At 45.7% G+C, this 19,169-nt stretch overlaps 1 protein-coding gene across 2 annotated transcripts in view; it reads left to right on the plus strand.

The window, feature by feature from the left end:
• The window catches only part of COL4A6 (collagen type IV alpha 6 chain), a 274,523-nt gene that overhangs the window by 218,839 nt on the left and 36,515 nt on the right, over window positions 1–19,169 (plus strand). For both annotated transcript variants that reach the window (XM_078065428.1, XM_078065427.1), the window contains exons 6-16: window positions 531–647; window positions 3,739–3,807; window positions 5,245–5,280; window positions 8,271–8,333; window positions 9,121–9,156; window positions 9,334–9,375; window positions 10,370–10,462; window positions 12,005–12,058; window positions 16,724–16,783; window positions 17,833–17,877; window positions 18,356–18,409. In XM_078065428.1, the coding sequence (XP_077921554.1) occupies window positions 531–647; window positions 3,739–3,807; window positions 5,245–5,280; window positions 8,271–8,333; window positions 9,121–9,156; window positions 9,334–9,375; window positions 10,370–10,462; window positions 12,005–12,058; window positions 16,724–16,783; window positions 17,833–17,877; window positions 18,356–18,409 (669 nt within the window). The remainder of the gene's footprint in view (window positions 1–530; window positions 648–3,738; window positions 3,808–5,244; window positions 5,281–8,270; window positions 8,334–9,120; window positions 9,157–9,333; window positions 9,376–10,369; window positions 10,463–12,004; window positions 12,059–16,723; window positions 16,784–17,832; window positions 17,878–18,355; window positions 18,410–19,169) is intronic.

The following is a 19,169-nucleotide window of genomic DNA, read 5'->3' on the forward strand; positions in this document are numbered from 1 at the left end:
AGCATAGAGGTGGTGCTGTGGAAACTGCTTCTGCTCTCTTGACCAACAGCCAACATCTTTTCCTAGGCAGAGCCATATAAAAAAAAGCCCCAGGCTTTTCCAATACAGAGAGCCACACCAGGCTGCCAGGGTTCCTGTCTGTTCTGAGGAAGTCCCAAGGCCTGGCATGATTCCCTGATGGTAACCCTTCGGCTGCCAGCCAGCTAAGCCCTGTCTTAGTACATCTTTTTACCCCGGGAAGTTGAAGTTGCACCACCCTGTGTATCCCATCTCTTTAGGCTTGATCCCTTCGGTTTCAGCACGGGTCCAATCAAAGCATCAATCCTTCGGGGAGGGGGCCCCCCCGGGTTGTCATCAGCTCCATACATCTGAGTGTGGACGAAAGCTCTAAGAGCATAGTTCTCATAGGGCAAAGGGAGTGGACAAGGAGCCAGCAATGGGCAGCACACTTGGTTTCTCTTCCTGTGGAGCTTGTCAGGGTAGGTCGGAGTCCTGCAGCTGACGTGATCCCTTCTTTTCTCTTGGAACAGGGCCACCCCGGACAGCCAGGGCCCAGGGGCCCACCTGGCCCGGATGGCTGCAATGGCACTCGAGGAGCTGTTGGATATCCGGGCCCTGATGGCTATCCTGGGCTTCTCGGACCACCCGTACGTTGCCGGATCTTTGTCCATTATCTCAAAAGGCATTCTTCGCCTTTCCCTGCTTTTATGGAGACCTCGTTAAGCATCTGCATCTAAAGAATACCAGTTGCGGGGGGCGTGCACACGCTCCACTCCTCAGAGGGTTTTTTTTTCTTTTTCAAACGATACTTTTAGAGTTGGCAGGGTTGTGAAGAGCCTCTAGTACATTTCAGAGCAAAGTATACACTTGGGCTATTTGACATGTTCCCACATCAGATGACATTGGAAAATGCAGTACTTGGAAGGCTTACGTGGGATCACGGGAGCACTGATAATGACTCAAAGGGCTTGGCAGGCTTGGTCTAAACCAGTGATTCTTGACCAGGGGTGATTCCCCACCCCCAAGGAACATTTGACAGTTACTAGTGACAATTTTGGTTGTCACCACTAGCACAAGATGGCTTTCCTCCAACATCAAGGATTCATCTGTCCCAAAGTGTCCGTAGTGAGAAAGAATTGAGAAATCCTACTCTACACTGACATAGTTTGCCCCCATCCCCCACAACCCACCCCCATAACCCTTGGTTCCGGGATTGGTAGAGCATTTTTTAGATCCTCCTCTCACCACTTTTATTTAATTCTATTCATCCAGATAGGGCTCAGATATTTGGATCTGAAGGATGTCTAATATATACCATGCCCTTGCAAGGCTGCTTTTACAAGTGACTGGGAAGAGAAAAATAACACATTCAAGCCCATTGTCAACCTTACTTGAAATAATCTAAGCTACTAAGGGTACTGAGGCGATAGATTTAGCTAGAAATCACACTATTAGACAGATTCCGTAGCTACATGAATTATTGGCATTTTTTCAGTATGTCTTGTTCCAGTGCTATCCCACATTCTTTTTCTTTGTTATAATTAAAGTGTAATTGACATCTAACATCATATTAGTTTCAGGCGTACAACATAATGATCCGATATTTGTATACATTGCAAAATGGTCACCACACTAAGTCTAGTTACCATCTGTCACCATACAGAACGATGAATTTTTTTTCTTATGGTGAGAACCTTCAAGATCTCCTCTCTTAGCAACTTTCAGGTATGCAATAAAATATTGTTTACCCTAGGGGCACCTGGCTGGCTCAGTCAGTGGAGGATGCAACCCCACGTTAGGGTATAGAGATTACTTAATAATAAAATCTTTTTAAAAATATATTATTGACTATAGTCACCATGCTGTACATGACATCCCCATGACTTCCTTATTTTGTAACTGGAAGTTTATACCTATTGATCCCCATCACACATTTCACCCATCCCCTTCCTAGTCTCCCCTCTGGCAACCACCAGTCTGTTCTCTGTATCTGAAATTTGTTTTGTTTTGTGTGTTCATTTGTTTTGGTTTTGCTTTTGATTCCACATATCAGTGAAATCATATAGTATTTGTCTTTTTCTGCCTGGCTTATTTCACTTAGTGTAATGCCCTCGAGGTCTAGCCATGTTGTTGCAAATGGCAAGATTTCATTCTTTTTTATGGCTGAGTAGTATTCCTGTGTGTGTGTGTGTGTGTGTGTGTGTGTGTGTGTGTGTGTATCACATCTTCTTTATCCATTCATCCATCGACAGACAGGTTATTTCCATACCGGGGTATTTATACCAAGAAAACAAAAACACTAATTCAAAAAGATATATGCACCCTATATTCATTGAAGCATTAGTTAGTTAGTATTTTATTGGAAGAGTAGCACCATTGCCTTCAGTGACCAAGTCGTGGGTGTGGGTATCCGCATAAGAAAGTGAGACGAAGCACAAGGCTCAGATCGGCATAAAGGACCTTGACATCTAAAGACCAAACCAATATGCAGCGGAGGTGGGGGTTGGAGAAAGACGTATTACCAACATAGTATGAGCTTGTTTGAGTCACAAAGGCCTCCAAACACTGCCATGGCAACAGAAGAGGAGAACAAATCACATCTGTGTTTAGAGAATGGAAACCCAGCAAAGTGAGGAAATGCTGCCCCCAAGAGGGAGAAAAGAAATCTTGAGGTAATAAACATCCTGACAGCCAAAAGGACAAGGGTAAAACCTAATCCTGTCCCTAAGCCACCCCTTAAGCCTAAATAGGAACTTGGGCATAGATTTTACTAAGCTGAACCCTTACTAACGCTGCTGAATCTTGAGTGGATATTCTGTCAAGCCTCTTTGATGAAAGGAGTGGCCATAAGTATAAGGGGAAACAGGAAGCATCTGGAAAGAAGATGCTTCGGGGACCCACTGTTCTTCTATCACACCTATGATCCTTGAGCTCGAGGAATCCATAATTCAGCCAACTCTTCAGTCCCCAAAGCTTAGTCCTACCTCCAATACTAATCCTGACTTCCCCTTAGATATAGGGACATTGATTTTCCCCAGGAGGACAAACTTTAGCAGACATTAGGGAGACCGTAAAAAGTCTGGTTGGTAGTCAGGTTCGGTGTACTTTGAACTGTTCTCCATGTTAACAGTGAGACACACCAAGCCTCTTAGACAGGCGTTGAAGCTGAGGTTTTGTGGCAGAAGCACAGGATGGAGATGGTTTTGTAGATATCTCTTAACCCGGAGGGCCACAGACTGGCCGGTGTGACCCATGACTGCAGCTTAGTTTTTAAAGGTTTGTGTAGAATGAGAGAAGAAGAATACAAGACAGAGCCCAAATATGGCCCACAAAGTCTAAATTCTTTACTATCTGGCTCTTTACCGAAGTTCTCTAAGCTCTGTCCTAGCCAGAGGCCATGTCAGTGACATACCTGTGAGGGGTGGAGCAGATGAGCGGTAGGCTTATGAACATGTGTGTTATATGTGGATGTTCAGATCAGTGTTCTGAACAGAGTCAAAGTCTCCTACTTTCTCATCCCTTTACAGACTCCTGACTGGGGAGATGGGGAAGCAGGCATATAGCTTTGAGACTCAGCACCTGTTTGGGGGATGTACTTTGCCCCTTAGCTCAGCCGTAGAACAAACCACATAGTTCCAGAATCTCGCTGTTGTGTCCTCTGTGTGATCAGATCATACTGTTAACAAAATTCTCTCTGTGTGTGCGCATTTCTTCACAAGTGTTTCTTATTTTACTCAGGGGCTTCCTGGTCAGAAAGGCTTGAAAGGTGAACCTGTCCTCACCCAAGGTACTTTCAAAGGAATGAAGGTAAGAGCCCCTAAGGCAGACAGCTAAGTAGGCTGGCTATAAGTTGAGTTCCCCAGGATTGGGCCCCAGCTCCAATAAAACATTTCCAGAACTAGCATCTGTGTCTCTATTTAAGGAGGAGACCAAGCTAGATTTAAAAGGGATCCAGAGCTTTTTTTGTGATGGAAACCCTGACAGAAATGTTTGCAACCATACTGTCAAAGAGATTTGCTTTATAGGATCTAGACCAAAAATAGGAGACAGATCAGCAAACAAACAGTTTGCCTGGGTATCATTTTCTTTGACAAGCCAAGACATTTCCAGGAGGAAATGATGTCTGCATACCTTGGTATAAAGCCATGTTATGTCTCTGCCCATCTCGGCATGGCCACCGGCCCCCGGATGATGGCGCCGCCCTTTTCTGTACCCGCACACCAGCCCATTACCCTCGCGGGGCCCCTGGCTGTCTGCAAAAATTGCCCATCAACTCTGCAGCTGGCTGGAAACTTTCATCTCTTCCTAGAATTGACAAGAACCTTCTGTATTCTTGTGACTGTACTCTCAGTGTATGCTAACCTGGAAACTCTGGTGCCCAAATGATTGACTCTATTCCCTTGCAGAGTGGGAGGTGAGCTCATCGTCCTCCTGGTAGCAGATGGATTCATGTTGCTCATTTTACAGATAGAAAAACTGAGGTACACTGAGGCTATGTACCTTGCTCAGACTCACACAGCCGGTTTACCGAAGAGCTAAAACCCAGGCAGTGCTCTTCCCATGCTGCAGAGAGCTGATTTTTTTTTTTTTTTTTTTGACCGTAAGCCAAACGGGTTAAGACTAGCAGGTGTCAAAGTATAGCCATTGTCATAGCAAACACTGATGAAAGGGCTTTGCCAAAAATCACGGAGACCCTGGACCCAGTGGAACACAGCAATTTCCACAAGATGGTTATATTACAGATTCATACAGTGACTTAAGATGCTGCAAAGTAATTAAAACGTAATCAGAGACTGTATGCTCTGTTGATTCTCCCTTGAAATGTCTGATTTGCATTGTATACATAAGGGCAAGGATTCTCTGGGGATGAAGGCACACGGGAAGGTAGCTTCGCTTTCTTCCAAAAGGAGCAGGAGAATCACCAGCCCACAGAAGCAGTTTCTAATTGATGAGTTCCTAGCAAAGGTGAAAATTAATTACTCCAAGTAAAATATGAAATCCCGTTCAACCAAGGCTATAATATGTGTCTTCTAGAGTCCGGATTTTTCATAGGGGAAAAAAAAAAAAAAGTAAGTGGTTGAATAGGCCCAATTCATGCATTATTTAAAACACAAGACCTTGACAGAGGAGGCCCGAGCATCAGCAATGCGTTTTTCTGCCCGTGAAGCATAGGTCCGTTATCTATGAAATAATAGCGCAGGCTTAATTAATCTCTTCCATGTCCTGCCTTTGTCTGTTTCTCAGGGGGAGCCTGGGCTGCCTGGACTGGATGGAATAACCGTAAGTTGTCATTTCTGGGTGGAGCGCCCAATGTTTGGTCAGCAGTCACTGCGGGTCCCCTTGCATTCTTCTTCACTATGGCGTTCGAAGGTCTTTGTAGACTTTCTCAAGGAAAATCCGGACAGTTGAGGTAGAGCGGGTCACGCTGTTGATATTTTCTGGGTGAGAAAGTTCTGAGAGGGTCGGCTGTCCCCCTCAAGTTGCACAGGAGGTAGCCTTTCGGACCCTTAGGCCAGGGACCTTCCTACTCCCTGCGATGCATTCGGAAAGAATTTCGCCTTTCGATCGGCAAGCGTCTACTAACTGTTCTCTGTGTGTTCAGAATGCTGCGGGTTAAAACAAAAAAGAACACTTTTCTGTGAAAGCTGTTCTGTCTAGAAATTCCTTTGAGGGACTCCTAATAATTGGGAGTCTGTGCAAGGCTGTGAGTTGTATTAATAAAAACTTTCTGGGGCGCCTGGGTGGCTTAGTCGGTGAAGCGTCTGCCTTTGGCTCAGGTCATGATCCCGGGGTCCTGGGATCGAACCCCGCATCGGGCTCCCTGCTCTGCAGGGAGTCTGCTTCTCCCTCTCCCTCTGCTCCCCCGCACCTGTTCTCTCTCTCTCTCTCAAATAAATAAATAAAATCTTTAAAAAAAATAAGAACTTTCTATTTCCTTGGGTTGCCACATCGTTGTTGCTTTCCTTTGAAGTGGCTTCGGAAAAGCCCCTTCTTTCTTCCTTCTTTCCTATGTCAGGGTTCCTGCCTTTCTTCTTTCATTCCAGAACCACTATTGAGCTCCTACTAGCTGCAAGGTGCTATGAGTGATCCCCGAGACAGTGTAGTCAGGGTCTCTGCCCACCCCACACCCCAACACACACACACCCCAAGATGTGAAAAACTAGTAGAACTGTGGCATAAGAATTCCTCACCAACTTGGAGGAAGAGATGCTGTCCACCTAAAGCTACATCATGGGAGACTTTATATCTAAGATGGAGAAGGTAACCTCTGAGAACTGCGGGTGATGTTTGGGCTGGCCCGCAATGGGAGGGAGCTTTCTAAACAGAGAGAGCCATGTGGGAAGAGGTAGGCAAGAAACAGGATGCGTGCAAGCATGCACGCAAACAGAGGTGAGTGAAGACCAAGGGCATAAGGGTCCCCTTCACCAGGCAACACTGGCTTAGATGGTGTGTTAACTACATTCGCAGAATCACACCCACGTTGTTGGCTGCCTCGCTTCTCCTAGGGAGTCATTGCTCAGCCCACAAAGGTACAAGTATTCGTCGACGGTATTCGCAGGCATGACAAATAAATCATTTAGATTGGGGGAGGATGGTTTGGTGGCTGAATAAGAGATTTGTGATCAGTAAGGGGACCCCAGGTTATTTTGTCAAAGCAGGGTTCTGTTTCCTGGGGACCCTCTGAACCCCTACTTTCTTGTGACTTTGCTTAGCCTCTCCATCCCTTACCTATCACCTCATTACCATCCCCCCCATTTTCATCGGGCCATCCATTTCCCCATAACCGTCTTTCTCTTCAGATTTTATTGTCTTGCTTGTAATACTGTCCTTAGCAATCCAGTTTCAAATAGTTTCTCATTCCCCTTCTGCGTTTCTCTTTGACCCACGGAAATGTGCGCTGTTTAATTTCCCGATATTTGGCAGCTGCCCAGCCATCTTTATGTGGTTGATTTCTACTTTGATCTCAGTGCAGTGTGGGTGAACACTCTGTAGGGTTTCAAACCTTTTAAATCTGTTGAGGTTTGTTTCATGGCTCAGCATATGAAACGGTCTCTGTGAATGTGCCGTATGCTCTTAAAGAGAATATGTTTTCAGCTGTTTTGGGGTATAGTGATCTAAAAAATGTCCATCGGGTCAAGGTAGTTGACAGGGTTGTTTAGATCTTTGTGTCTTTACTGATTTTTTTAAAAATCTAGTTGTTCTATTAATTACTGAGGGAGGGATGTTAAAATTCTCCAACTCTGGTTGTGGATTTGTTTATTTCTCCTTGCAATTCTGTTTCATGTATTTTGAAGCTATGCTATTAGATGCATATACATCTAAGATTGTTATGTGTTCTTGATGAATTGACTTAGTTTATCATGACAAAATACCCCCTCTTCATCTCTGGTAATATTCTTTGTCCCAAAGTCTACTTTATTTGATGTTTATAAGTGTTTTGCTTTCTTTTGAAGTTTTTGTTTTTTACATCACTTTAATATAAAAAAAATTTCAAATATAGAGCAAAGGGGAATGAATTTTGCCGTGAACACCTATACCATTAATATTTTACTATGCTTGCTTTATCCCACCTCTATCCATCTATCCATCTCTATCCATCCATCAATCCATCTTATCGTTGATGCATTTTGAAGTAAACTGCAGACAGTAGTACTCTTACCTCTAAATACTACAGCATGTCTATCATTACCTAGATTTCAATATGTCTTTGCAGTTTTTCTTTTAATGTAAAAATTACATGCAATGAAATAAACAAATCTGAAATGGAATATTTCCTGAGTTTTGACAAAGACATACTCCTATATAATCCAAACCCATCTTAAGGCATAGAACATTCTCATCGCCTCAGAAATTTCCCTTCTGCCCCTTCCCAGTCAATCCCTGCCCCACCCAAAGGAAACCACTCTGCTGATTTCTCGCCATCATAGTTCAGTTTTTCCCATTCTAGAACTTTTTATAAAGGAAATAATATAATACGTAGCCTTTGGGGGTCTGGCTTCTTTCACTTAGCACAATGCTTTCAAGATTCATCCACATTATAACATATCAGTAGGTTGTTACTTTTTATTGTTGAGGATTTATTCCACTGTGTAGATGTATCAGTTATTTATCAGTCCTTGTATCAGTGGACACCTGGGAAATTTCCAATTGTTTGCTACTATGAATAAAGTTGCTATGAATATTCTTTTGCTACTCTTGCAGACATATATTTCCAGTTTTCTTGAGAAACTGTCTTTTTTTCTGACCTTCATAAAAACTTGCCTCTCTAGGGCCCACCGGGAGCACCCGGGTCCCCAGGAGCTGTAGGACCCATGGGGCCACCAGGATTGCAAGTAAGACCAACCTAAATCGACCACGTGATCACAGTTTTCCCATGAATCCTTTCCCAACAGGGCCACCGATTAAATATAAGCCTGTGTAGGCTCTCCTAGTGGAAAAAGGCAACCTCCATTCTTGGAGGAGTCAAGTGAAGCCTGCTCTTGTAAGGAGCTGATTGTTGTCTTTATCAGAGTCTTTCTGACTCTGCGCCCAGGGATGGCAGCGCCTGGCACACCTACTTCCATCTTCTACCCCCCTCACCCATGACAGACCCTGCTAATTAATCACACCATCACCACGATCACCCACCCTGAACACAGAAGCAACTTCGAAATCCTCCTCCACACTCCACCTTGGACAAGGCTACCTACCTACCTATCTTTTGGATACCAAACGTATTTGCCCTCACCGGTATAGAAAGAACATAGCCAGTTATCCCCATGTGGTTCTGGGAAAGGCCCGTTTCCAGAATGTTCTCTCTCCGGTGCATGACATCTCACCACTGATTACTTTGGTTTAGCTTTCCCCAAGGCCATTATTTTTTAAATGTGTAGCCTATTGGGAGGAATGATGCATGAATCTTTACCACCTTAGCATGAACGTGGTTATCAGGTCAATTGGGGAGATTTCAAAGGAGATTTAAAAAAGGGGGGGCACCATGGGAGAGGGAGCTAGAATCTGTAGCTGCTAAAGCCAGAATATACTGAGGGGGTGGGAGACTCATCTCCAGGGACTCTCCACACGCCCAGGTTCTTTTTGTCTGAAACTAACAAGTGCTCACTCCTTTCATTTTTAATATAGGGTCCTCCAGGCCCCCCTGGCTTCCCTGGTCCTGATGTAAGTATACTCTGTCTTAGGGCACTTGGCCTCCTACCACTAAGTGTTCTAGTTTCCCCAGAGAGACTCTGGTTTGGTTAAACACACTTTCTGGTAAAATACTGCATTCCAATTTAAGTTCCTGGAGCTTGTTTAGTAATTGATTTTGTTTTTCCTCCCTGCAACCCTGTGCCCCAGGGGAATATGGGGTTAGGTTTCCAAGGAGAGAAAGGAGTCAAGGTAAATAGATTTTGGAAAATACAATCTGCCTTCCATATGCTCCCAGCACCATCTCTGGCTGCACACATGTGCCTCTGCTCATTTTAAGGGCACTTGGATCTTTGCCTTGGGAAATGAGCATTTCCCACTCCACGTGGGTCGTGTGGTGGGATCCCTGGAGGGGCTGCGTGTACACACGCCACACGTCGCCTCCTGGGGTCTTTTTCCTTCCAAATACTGTATGTAGTCTCCCTGCTTCCGACCTGTGAAATGTGCATGTCTTACAAACATACTCTGTTGAAATCAATTCCCTCCTCCTTCCACCTGGGTAGTTCCCTGATGTTCTGTATATTGTGTCACCTTCTCTTTCCTCTCCTTTGCTTCTCCTCTTCCCTCTATCCTTCCTCTTCTACCTCCTCCTCCTTCTCCTCCTGTCTCTCTCTCTATCCCCTCTGTCTCTCCTCCTCAACCTCTCACCATGCTCTTCTACTTCCCTTCCCTCGTTCCCCTGTTTCCATCTGCACAAACCGTAGAGTGATTTTGCGAGGCTCGAGGGAGCCTGGGAGCTTGCCTTCTCCACCCTGCACGGCTGCATTTTGTACATCCAAGGAGCAAATCCAGCCTCCGGTGTTCCAACACAGACTTCACTGCCTCTGCTCATGCTCTTGGCAAGGACTGGGCCAATTAGAGTCTGATCGCCATTGCCAAGAGGTGGCCATTCTCCTTGCTCAAAAGCCTTTTTTGCTCTCTTCTAAACACCCTTTGATGCATGACCCTGGCAACCGCGAACCTGTGGTTTCCTTTCATCAATCTTGCTTCTTCCCTCTGCAGTGCTGGTACAAAATGCATTTGGCCAGGCTTATAATTCTTCCCAGCCCCTTGGTACTGAGAGTTTTGCTTCCTCGCTGAGGCAAGGGTGAGGGTAAAGAGGCCAAAGGAATGGACAGTTTATTTGTGAATGACATCCAGAAGACAAACCTTTCTGCTTTGCTTAACATTCCCTTTGATCTTACAGGGAGATGTTGGCCTCCCAGGCCCTGCAGGACCCCCACCATCTACCGGGGAGCTGGAATTTATGGGATTTCCCAAAGGGAAGAAAGGATCCAAGGTAGTGAACATTTAAGCCTAGGAAATGCTAACCACCCTTCTCCTATTAATACCAAAGTTCAACTCTAATAACCAGACTCTACTGGAAAGATAGAGGGTTCTGGGTCATGCTTTTTTGTTTGGAAGTGAGGGTAAAGCCTTCTCTGTGTTGTCCCCTGTGAAAAGCTTCTAAAAAGCCTATGTTTGGGTGCGTGGATATGAGTGTGCCTGGGCTTCTGGGCATTTGTTTAAGTCCTATTTTCTGTGGTTTGGTTTTTCAAATTCAGTTATCAAGATGCTGAATAACTTAAAACAAATATTAAGTAGTTGGGTTTTTTTCCTCCTAACTCCCAACCCTCTCAATACTTATGTTGGCCCCAAAGCACTGTGACAGAACACATATGGTATACATGGTTGCTTTTAAGTTATCTTTTTATTGTTTTATTTTTATTTTTTTAAAGATTTTATTTATTTATTTGACAGAGAGAGACACAGCGAGAGAGGGAACACAAGCAGGGGGAGTGGGAGAGGGAGAAGCAGGCTTCCCACAGAGCAGGGAGTCCGATGTGGGGCTCGATCCCAGAACCCTGGGATCATGACCTGAGCCCAAGGCAGACGCTTAACGACTGAGCCACCCAGGCACCCGCCCCTAAGTTATCTTTTTAAAGAAGTTATTTGCCCTCAAAATTTGACCCTACAAATAGGGCATACTGTCACCAAGTGGCAGTAGATGCCCTAATTCACCTGATATGAACTACTGTGGCTGAAGCTGTAGACCTGTTTAACTGAGATATGTTATAATCTCTATTTCAATGTGAGTGAGTGTACACCTGGTAATACTCGAATGCCTGTATGCTGTTAAAGTGGGTAGATATCTTTAGTAACCTGCATTCCCTTCCTTCCTAGAGTTCCCTTAAGTGTTGTGATTCTGTGCCTATGATCAAGGGACCCAGGCGGGGGAAGGTGTTTACTCCAATTCTTCAATTTTGTCTTTGTGGAAGCAACAGCTCCAGGCCCTCTTCAGGTTTACCAAAAGCAATCATTAATTTAGGAACAGTTTGGGAGCATATGAAAGATTGCCTGCCTCCCTGATCATTCCCAAACCTTAGGGAGCCCTTCCATGGCACAACTAGGTAAATTAGCATATCGGAGAAAGACAGATTACAGTGTTATGGGTCCCCATCCAAACTGTAATTGTTACTCTTTTCCCCAAACTGTTGATTTCTTTGCAGCCTGGAATTTGCAACAGGAAATCACACTGAATGGCTCCTTCTACTAGAAAGACAGCAGATGATCATCTTTTCTGTCTCCCAATTAGCTTCAACATTTGAGATTCTGTTTTAGACAGTTTTCATTCCCTGCCATGGGCCTTGGTCCTTCCCATACCACAAGGGCTCCCCAAACTGATATCCTGGTGCAGGTATTAGTTGGGGCTCCTGGGGAATTTATACCACAGGATACCCCCTTGGTTGCCCATTGCCCAGCCCAAGCAGCTCACAGGAGCCATATCCTTTATGTTTACTGTTTCCTGCTGCTACTCACTAATCTTTGGTTCACTTTCCAGGGTGAACCAGGGCTTCCGGGTTTCCCAGGAATAAGTGGCCCTCCAGGTCTCCCGGTAAGTCTCCCTGTTTGGTCAACATGTATTCAAGGACCTGCTTGGACAAAAGCTATAGCAATAGAAGACTAACAGGAAGACCTCTTCCTGTGGTTATTGGAGAGCATTCTACCATCTTCATTACTAGAAAACATTTAAGGAAATGTTCATGTTTCTCGAACCCATGGGGATATTAACATGGCTCTTCATGAGGCTATATATCTTAGCAGTTATTAGCTCAAGTTCTAGAATTAAAACAGACCTAGGCTTGACTTCTGATTTCACTGATTTCTAGCTGTGTGACCTTGGACAAGTTTCTTGACCTTCCTGAGTTCCAGTTTCCCTCCAAAAAAGGGGGGGTGATAATGGCATGGTTATGAGGATTAAATGAGATAATATGCATGGAAAGGACTTCGTACGTGCCTGGCATGGATCAGTTGTTCAGTAAATGGTAGTTAATCTTAGCAATCCTATCTTCACTCTCCTATCTGCCCTTGTATCTTAGCGTCTTTCACTCAACATATACCTTTTGAGGGTGCCTAGGTGCCAGGCATTCTGCTGGACAACAGTAAATAACAGTCAAAGAAGTAAAAGTTCTTGTCCTTGAGGAGAGTTCATTCTAATGGGGGAGTGAGGGAAGGAGACAAAAACAAGTAAACAAATGAATCAAGAACAAGTTCTTATCATAGTAAGTGATACATAGAAGGTTAAAGAAAGGGTAAAGTGATGGAGTGTGGAGTGAGAATGGGGTGGGCCACTTTGGGCAGAACAGTCATGAAGGGCCTCTCTGAGGAAGTGCACATTATGAAGAAGCAAGTCCCACGAGGATCAGGAAGAGCGTTTTTGGCCGAAGGAACCACAAGTGCCAAGACCCTGAGGTTCAAAAAGCTCACTGCTTTTGAGCAAAAACAAGAAAGCAAGTGGGTGGAGCGGAGTGAGCAAGGGCAAGAGCCAGATCATGGAGCCCTTTGTAGGTCGAATGTGGCTTTTATGTTAAATGGAATGGGAAGCCGTCAGAAGGCTCTATCTTGCACTTTTATTAAAGATTTATTTACTTATTTTAGAGAGAGGGAGAGAGAGTGCGAGCGGAGGGGGGAGGGGCAGAGGGAGAGGGAGAGAATCTCAAGCAGACTCCCCGCTGAGCATGGAATCAGATGCGGGGCTTGATCTCAAGACCCTGAGATCATGACCTGAGCCGAAACGAAGAGTCCGGCGCTGAACAGACTGAGCCACTCAGGTGCCCCTCTACCTTGCATTTTTTTTTTTTAAAGATTTTATTTATTTATTTGAGAGAGAGAGAATGAGAGAGAGCACATGAGAGGGGGGAGGGTCAGAGGGAGAAGCAGACACCCTGCCGAGCAGGGAGCCTGATGCGGGACTCGATCCAGGGACTCCAGGATCATGACCTGAGCCGAAGGCAGTCGCTTAACCAACTGAGCCACCCAGGTGCCCTACCTTGCATTTTTAAGAAGATCACTCTGGCAGGGGCTGGGGGTGGGGGTGTGGAGGATGACAGGAGGCTGAGGCAGCAAACAGAGGCCACTACATCAGTCTGGGGGAGAGATGGGGGCAGTTTGCACTAGGGTGATAGCAATGAAAATGGAGAGAAGTGCATGGATTGAAAACGTAAAAAAAATAAAGTAAACTTGTTATTATGGAGCATTTTAAACAAATACCAGGAAGAGAGAACAGCATATGCTCCTGCTGTGTACTCATCACTCAGCTTTGACATTTAGCAACTCAGCCAAGCTGAAGCAAATAACAGACTTATTTCAACATAAAAGACTTCGGTATTTCTAAGAGATAAGAACTTTTTAAAAGCATAGTTGCTGGGCACCTGGGTGACTCAGTTAAGCGTCTTACTCTTGATTTCAGCTCAGGGTCGCAATCTTAGGGTTGTGAGATTGAGCCCCAACCAGGCTCCCCTGTGGCCTCATTCCCCCTTTCCCAGTTCGAGAAACCGCCCTAGTTGTGCAGGTGGGTCTAGCCATCTCCACTGGCTCGGCTGGGGCCCTGGGGAGCCTGCTTGGGGTGGGTGGGGGGAGAAGCTTGAGCGGAGGGTGGCTGCAAGGTGGCCTGCCTCTCGGGCGAGCATGCCTCTGAGGACTGGGCCGCGGGGCTGACACCCCCTGGCTCCAGCCTAGTGTTCGAGGCTCGCCTGCTCCTCATACCACCCGCCTCACCCCTGCCTCAGTGACTATGTTACCCCCCCACCTTACTCCTGGCCACGTGACTGAAGTTGAGTTTTTGCAGAACCGCTAATATCCTTGAACCAAAAATAGCAGGAGACCGGGGCCCTAGCCAGTAGGCCTAGGAACAACTAAGCTAGTGCTCTAATGAGGCCTTCCTGGATATGGGTGAGAAGGGGTTGGAGGGCAGTGGGTGCAGGACAGACCACTCCTGGCAAGGACTGACTGTGACACGGCGGGGTCCCAGTGCATCTTGCTAGAACAACTTGGTCAGCAGGGCCCTGTCCGGTGCCTCCCTGCACGGGGAGACAAGCTGAACCTACAGCCCAGTATCTTGCCAAGTCACGTCAGTTTCATTGGCTTTAACCTCCCACCCCAACGACACACAAAGAAGTTTCTTTGATTTTTTTTTCCTTTTTAAACTTTTTAGTTTTTTTAATACACATGGTAGCACAAGCTCTCTGAGAAAGCAAGAGTCCAGAGACCCTTTCTGCTTTCTTTTCTTTATTAATTTTTAAAAATTTTATTTATTTGTATATATTTAAAATAATATTTTATTTATTTGAGAGAGAGAGAGAGCGCGCACGCGCAAGCAGGGGGGAGGAACAGAGGGAGAGGGAGAAGCAGACTCTCCTGCTGAGCAGGGAGCCCGATGCGGGGCTCGATCCCAGGACCCTGGGATCATGACCTGAGCCGAAGGCAGACGCTTAACCGACAGAGCCACCCAGGCGCAACCCCCCTGCCCAGCCTTTCTGCTTTCTGAAGCAGGAGGACAAGGTCCTCTTGTCTTTGCAACTGCGGGCAAGACAGGTAGACAGCATGAGAGTTCCTGGATATGCTTCACCTTTTGCTTTGTTCTCTGGGTCATTCTATTGAATTCAACAAGGATGTATGGGATGACCTTGTATGGTGTAGCGTGTCTTGGAGGAGATGGAAGTGAGTGTGGTATAGACCTCCTGCTTACCAACTCTCCTACATAACCCATCTTAGTGCTGTTCAGAGTCTGGGGCAGTGCGGGCTGCCACAGCTTCCATGGACAGGTCACGGTGCTTGGCTTCGGAGGCCGGAGACGTGTTCCACCGGGCGGCAGCATGCCTTGGTTTCCAATTTGAGATGCAGCACTATGATTTCAAATAAGTTTGTGTTCAACTTGACCCACGGGCCTTTCAAATAGAAATCCTATTCAGCATGAGGTCTGAGCCATGTGCCACACAACTAGAGATGGAGAAGAAAAGAAAGACAAGCGGGAACCAGAGTCAGCTTTGAACTAGATCCTTCACAGACGCACACTCCACCCTCCACCCCACAAAAAAAAGCCACACACACAAAAAAGCCCTACATTAAAAACAATAACAACAACCGAAAAACCCAACTTGGGCCTAGAAAGCTAAGGGCTACTCAGCCAGCTTTCAGTACCCATGGGAATACTCTGAGTATATAAGAGGAAGAGAAAACTAGAAGCAGGATTCAAGCATTGGCTGCACAATCAGCTGAGCCAGATCACATCAAGAAGATGACAGGAGACATGCCACAACATTTACTGTGTTTCACAAACTTACATTCGAGAAAGCGTCCCTGCCTCCTCCACTCTTACAATAGGCCTAAATGTTGTTTGCCAAAACCTATGCTCCAGAAATTCCACGTTTAAACAATAACAACAAAATGGCCGTGAAAGACGTTATCCACTTTGGTAGTGAACTCTTCTGTACTTCAAGGGCCCAGAATGTGCTTGCCTTGGACCCAGAGGAAAGGAAGCTTTCTCACTCACTGTTTTTTGAATTTCTGCTTGTCCCTAGAGAATCCCCAAGTCATGTCCATGGCTGCAAGCCCTCACCTCCTTTGACCAGGGCAAGAGGGGTTGAAGACCGTCTCATAGTGACCTTTGGAGTACTGCTAGGGCCCGCAGGGGTCTAGATCACACCTAGATAGAAATAATCCTTCCCATTGAAGAGGATGATGCAGCCATCATGCCGTCAAAGGGCAAAAGTTCTTCCCACTAGTATTGATCCCCAAGGATTAACACAATTCTCCATTCATGGGTCAAAGAAACAAGCTCCTAGGTGGTAGAAAGCAGCCTGTTTCTCATACAAAGGGCCCTGGAATGGAAGTTTGAAGACCTGGCTGGCTCATCCATTCTGTAACCCATACAAGATGCTGAACTGTTCTGAGTATTAGTCTCCCCATCTGTCAAACCAATGAAGTTAGATATCTAATCATTTCTATGCTGTTAGTCCATGTAGCTGTGAAGACATACAATCATGTTCAGGGGGACAAGACATTACTTCTAAAACCAAGAGGGAACCTTGAATGAATGGTCCAAACTCTCTGAAGGCCCTCTGGGCTTCTCAGGCAGTGACAAGAGACTCAGCATGGTGAGCCTCCCCAATGGCAATGGCAATGGCCTTGATTCGAAGTTACCTCCCTGCTTTGGACGGAGCCAGGAGACCTATGAGGAAATGGATGTTATAACTTGTGGTTTCTTTTTTTTTTCCTGTAGGGATTTGGAACTGCTGGAGAAAAGGGAGAAAAGGGAATCCCTGGTTTGCCAGGACCTAGGGTATGAACCTGGAACATTGCTTGCCCGGGTCTGTCAGGTTATCCGGTCTGTCGGGTCCATTTTTTGGCCTGTTCACATCTTTATGTTGTATAACTTGATAGCCACCGAAGCTTCTCTTATTTTTCTTCCTCAGCCTTCAGGTCCCTGAGACCTCCTCCTTTTCACTTTGCCCCCATTTCCTTGACTTAGTGGCTCCCTTGAATACGGAATGGCTCCTCAGCCAACTTCCTTTCCTTGTTGTCATAGAGAATTGTCATCTGGGCTGATAATGGGGTGAGCGTCGTCTTGCCTTCACTACCTTCTATCCTGGGGGAACGTGGGCTAGGGTGCGGTTGTTGTAGTAATGGAAGAGGGTCAAGTATAATCTTTATAGAACAGAAACAAGCCTAGGGTGGTCTAGAACATAGCGAATGACATTTGCAGTCAACAATTTCCAGTAATAACCCCTCTTCAAGTGGAGAAATAATTGTTAGCCTTTGTGATTCTAAGTGCTTCAGGCACTTAGGTGTTAAGCTATAAGCAATTGGCCAACCTTAGCCTTAAAGAGGTAACATTTAGAGAACTGTGATTTTGGCTTAGTCATAAAGCTCGTTAAGAATCTTTTGAGTGTTCAGCAATGTTTGCCCTTTACCCTGCCATTTATTTCTCTACTTTTCTCTACTCCCTTGTCTTGAAAAGACATAATCACCAGCAAAGAATGCAGTTGGGGTGAGAGACAAGAGGCCCTCCCACAATCTATTTAAAAATGTCATGACTTGGAACTAATGCAGACTAAGTATAATACCACCCAGCCTTTCTACCAAATTCCACCCAGTACTTAAAATGTTTCCATTTTATTTTGCTCTTTAAAAATGCTCTGTGTGGCTATTCAGCCTGATGGATTAGTGCTTAGAAAGAAGTCATTAAGCCAGGTCTAGGGACATTCTCTTACCTGATTTTAGGAACTGGCTAAGTCCTGAACTCAGTGGGAAAGCTTTGTTATGTAAGTCTATTGGCTTTTTCTAGTGTGGGCTATTAATCTTTCTAAGGTGGCTCCATTCTCTTTACAGGGACCCATGGGTTTAGAAGGACGCCAAGGCTTTCCAGGGAGTCAGGTATTTTGGTTAATATCACTAAAAGCCTGCATGTAAAGTCCTAATCAAAAGGCCCCCTTGCTTTACTTAACATGGCCATCGGTCCAGAGGGAGCCACTGCTTATAATACAAGTTGTCTACCTCCCTTTGATGGGTATAATCTCAGCCGCTCTCTTCTTTTGTCTGAGTATCCAGGGTTGACCAATCCAGTGCCATGCTATGGTCCTACTTCTTTATTTTGTTATCAGGGGCTAGCGAGGCCAGCCTGCTTGTATTCATCCCTAGCCTTGGGGCCCGTATACCTCCTAACAGGCGAGTTGGCTACCTCGTGCCATATTGCCTTCTGGAACATTGTATACCCTCCAGAGTCGGGGAGAATCCGTGCATACCCTGGAAGGCCAGCCAAGATCCCTGTGCCATTTGCCCTGGCCTCGTCCAAAGACCAGTCCCTCCTATGCTCTTAGACATTTGACTAGTTGTAACTGTGTTTCTGTCACAGGGCAAGAAGGGGTCCTCAGGTTTCCCTGGGCTTAATGGATTCCCAGGAATTAAGGTAATGTTGTTGGGAAGCAAAAATCCAGGATTGGGGCGGTGGAAGGGTGAAGAATTCCCATAAATGCGCTTTAGTCCATTTGGCCACTCTAAGAAACTATCACAGACGGGGTGGCTTATAAAAAAATAGAAAATTATTCCTCACAGTCCTGGAGGCCGGAAGCCCGAGATCAGGATGCCAGCGTGAGTGAGGGTCCCCTTCCAGGTCACTGACTTCTCACTGTGTCCTCACATGGTGGAAGGGGCAAGCTAGCTCTCTTGGCCTCCTCTTATAAGGGCACTGGTCCCAATCGTGGGGGGTCCGCGCTCATGACCTGATCCCCCCCAAAGGCCCCACTGCCTAACACCATCACTTCGGGCATTCGGTTTTCAAAATGAATCGGGGGCGGGGGGGACGCAAACACCTGGACCATAATGAATGCCTACCTATGAGATGAAGTATTCTTTTAATATTTTAACATTGTAAATGTTACCTTTTTCACATGAAGTGCATGAACCCTACTTTGAGCACACAAAGCCAATGAGCCTTCCTTAGATACTACTTGATCAGAGGTAGACTAAAGTGGGGGTGGGGGTAGGGCGGAGGGCTGCAGGAGCAAATCCATCTCTACAAAGAAAAATATTCTACTATTGGCATTGCTTAGAATTGCCAAATTTTTGGTTTTTTGATTTTTTTTAAGATTTTATTTATTTATTTGACAGAGAGAGACACAGCGAGAGAGGGAACACAAGCAGGGGGAGTGGGAGAGGGAGAAGCAGGC

Source organism: Halichoerus grypus, chromosome X (assembly GCF_964656455.1).
Source record: "Halichoerus grypus chromosome X, mHalGry1.hap1.1, whole genome shotgun sequence".
Lineage (NCBI taxonomy): Eukaryota > Metazoa > Chordata > Mammalia > Carnivora > Phocidae > Halichoerus > Halichoerus grypus.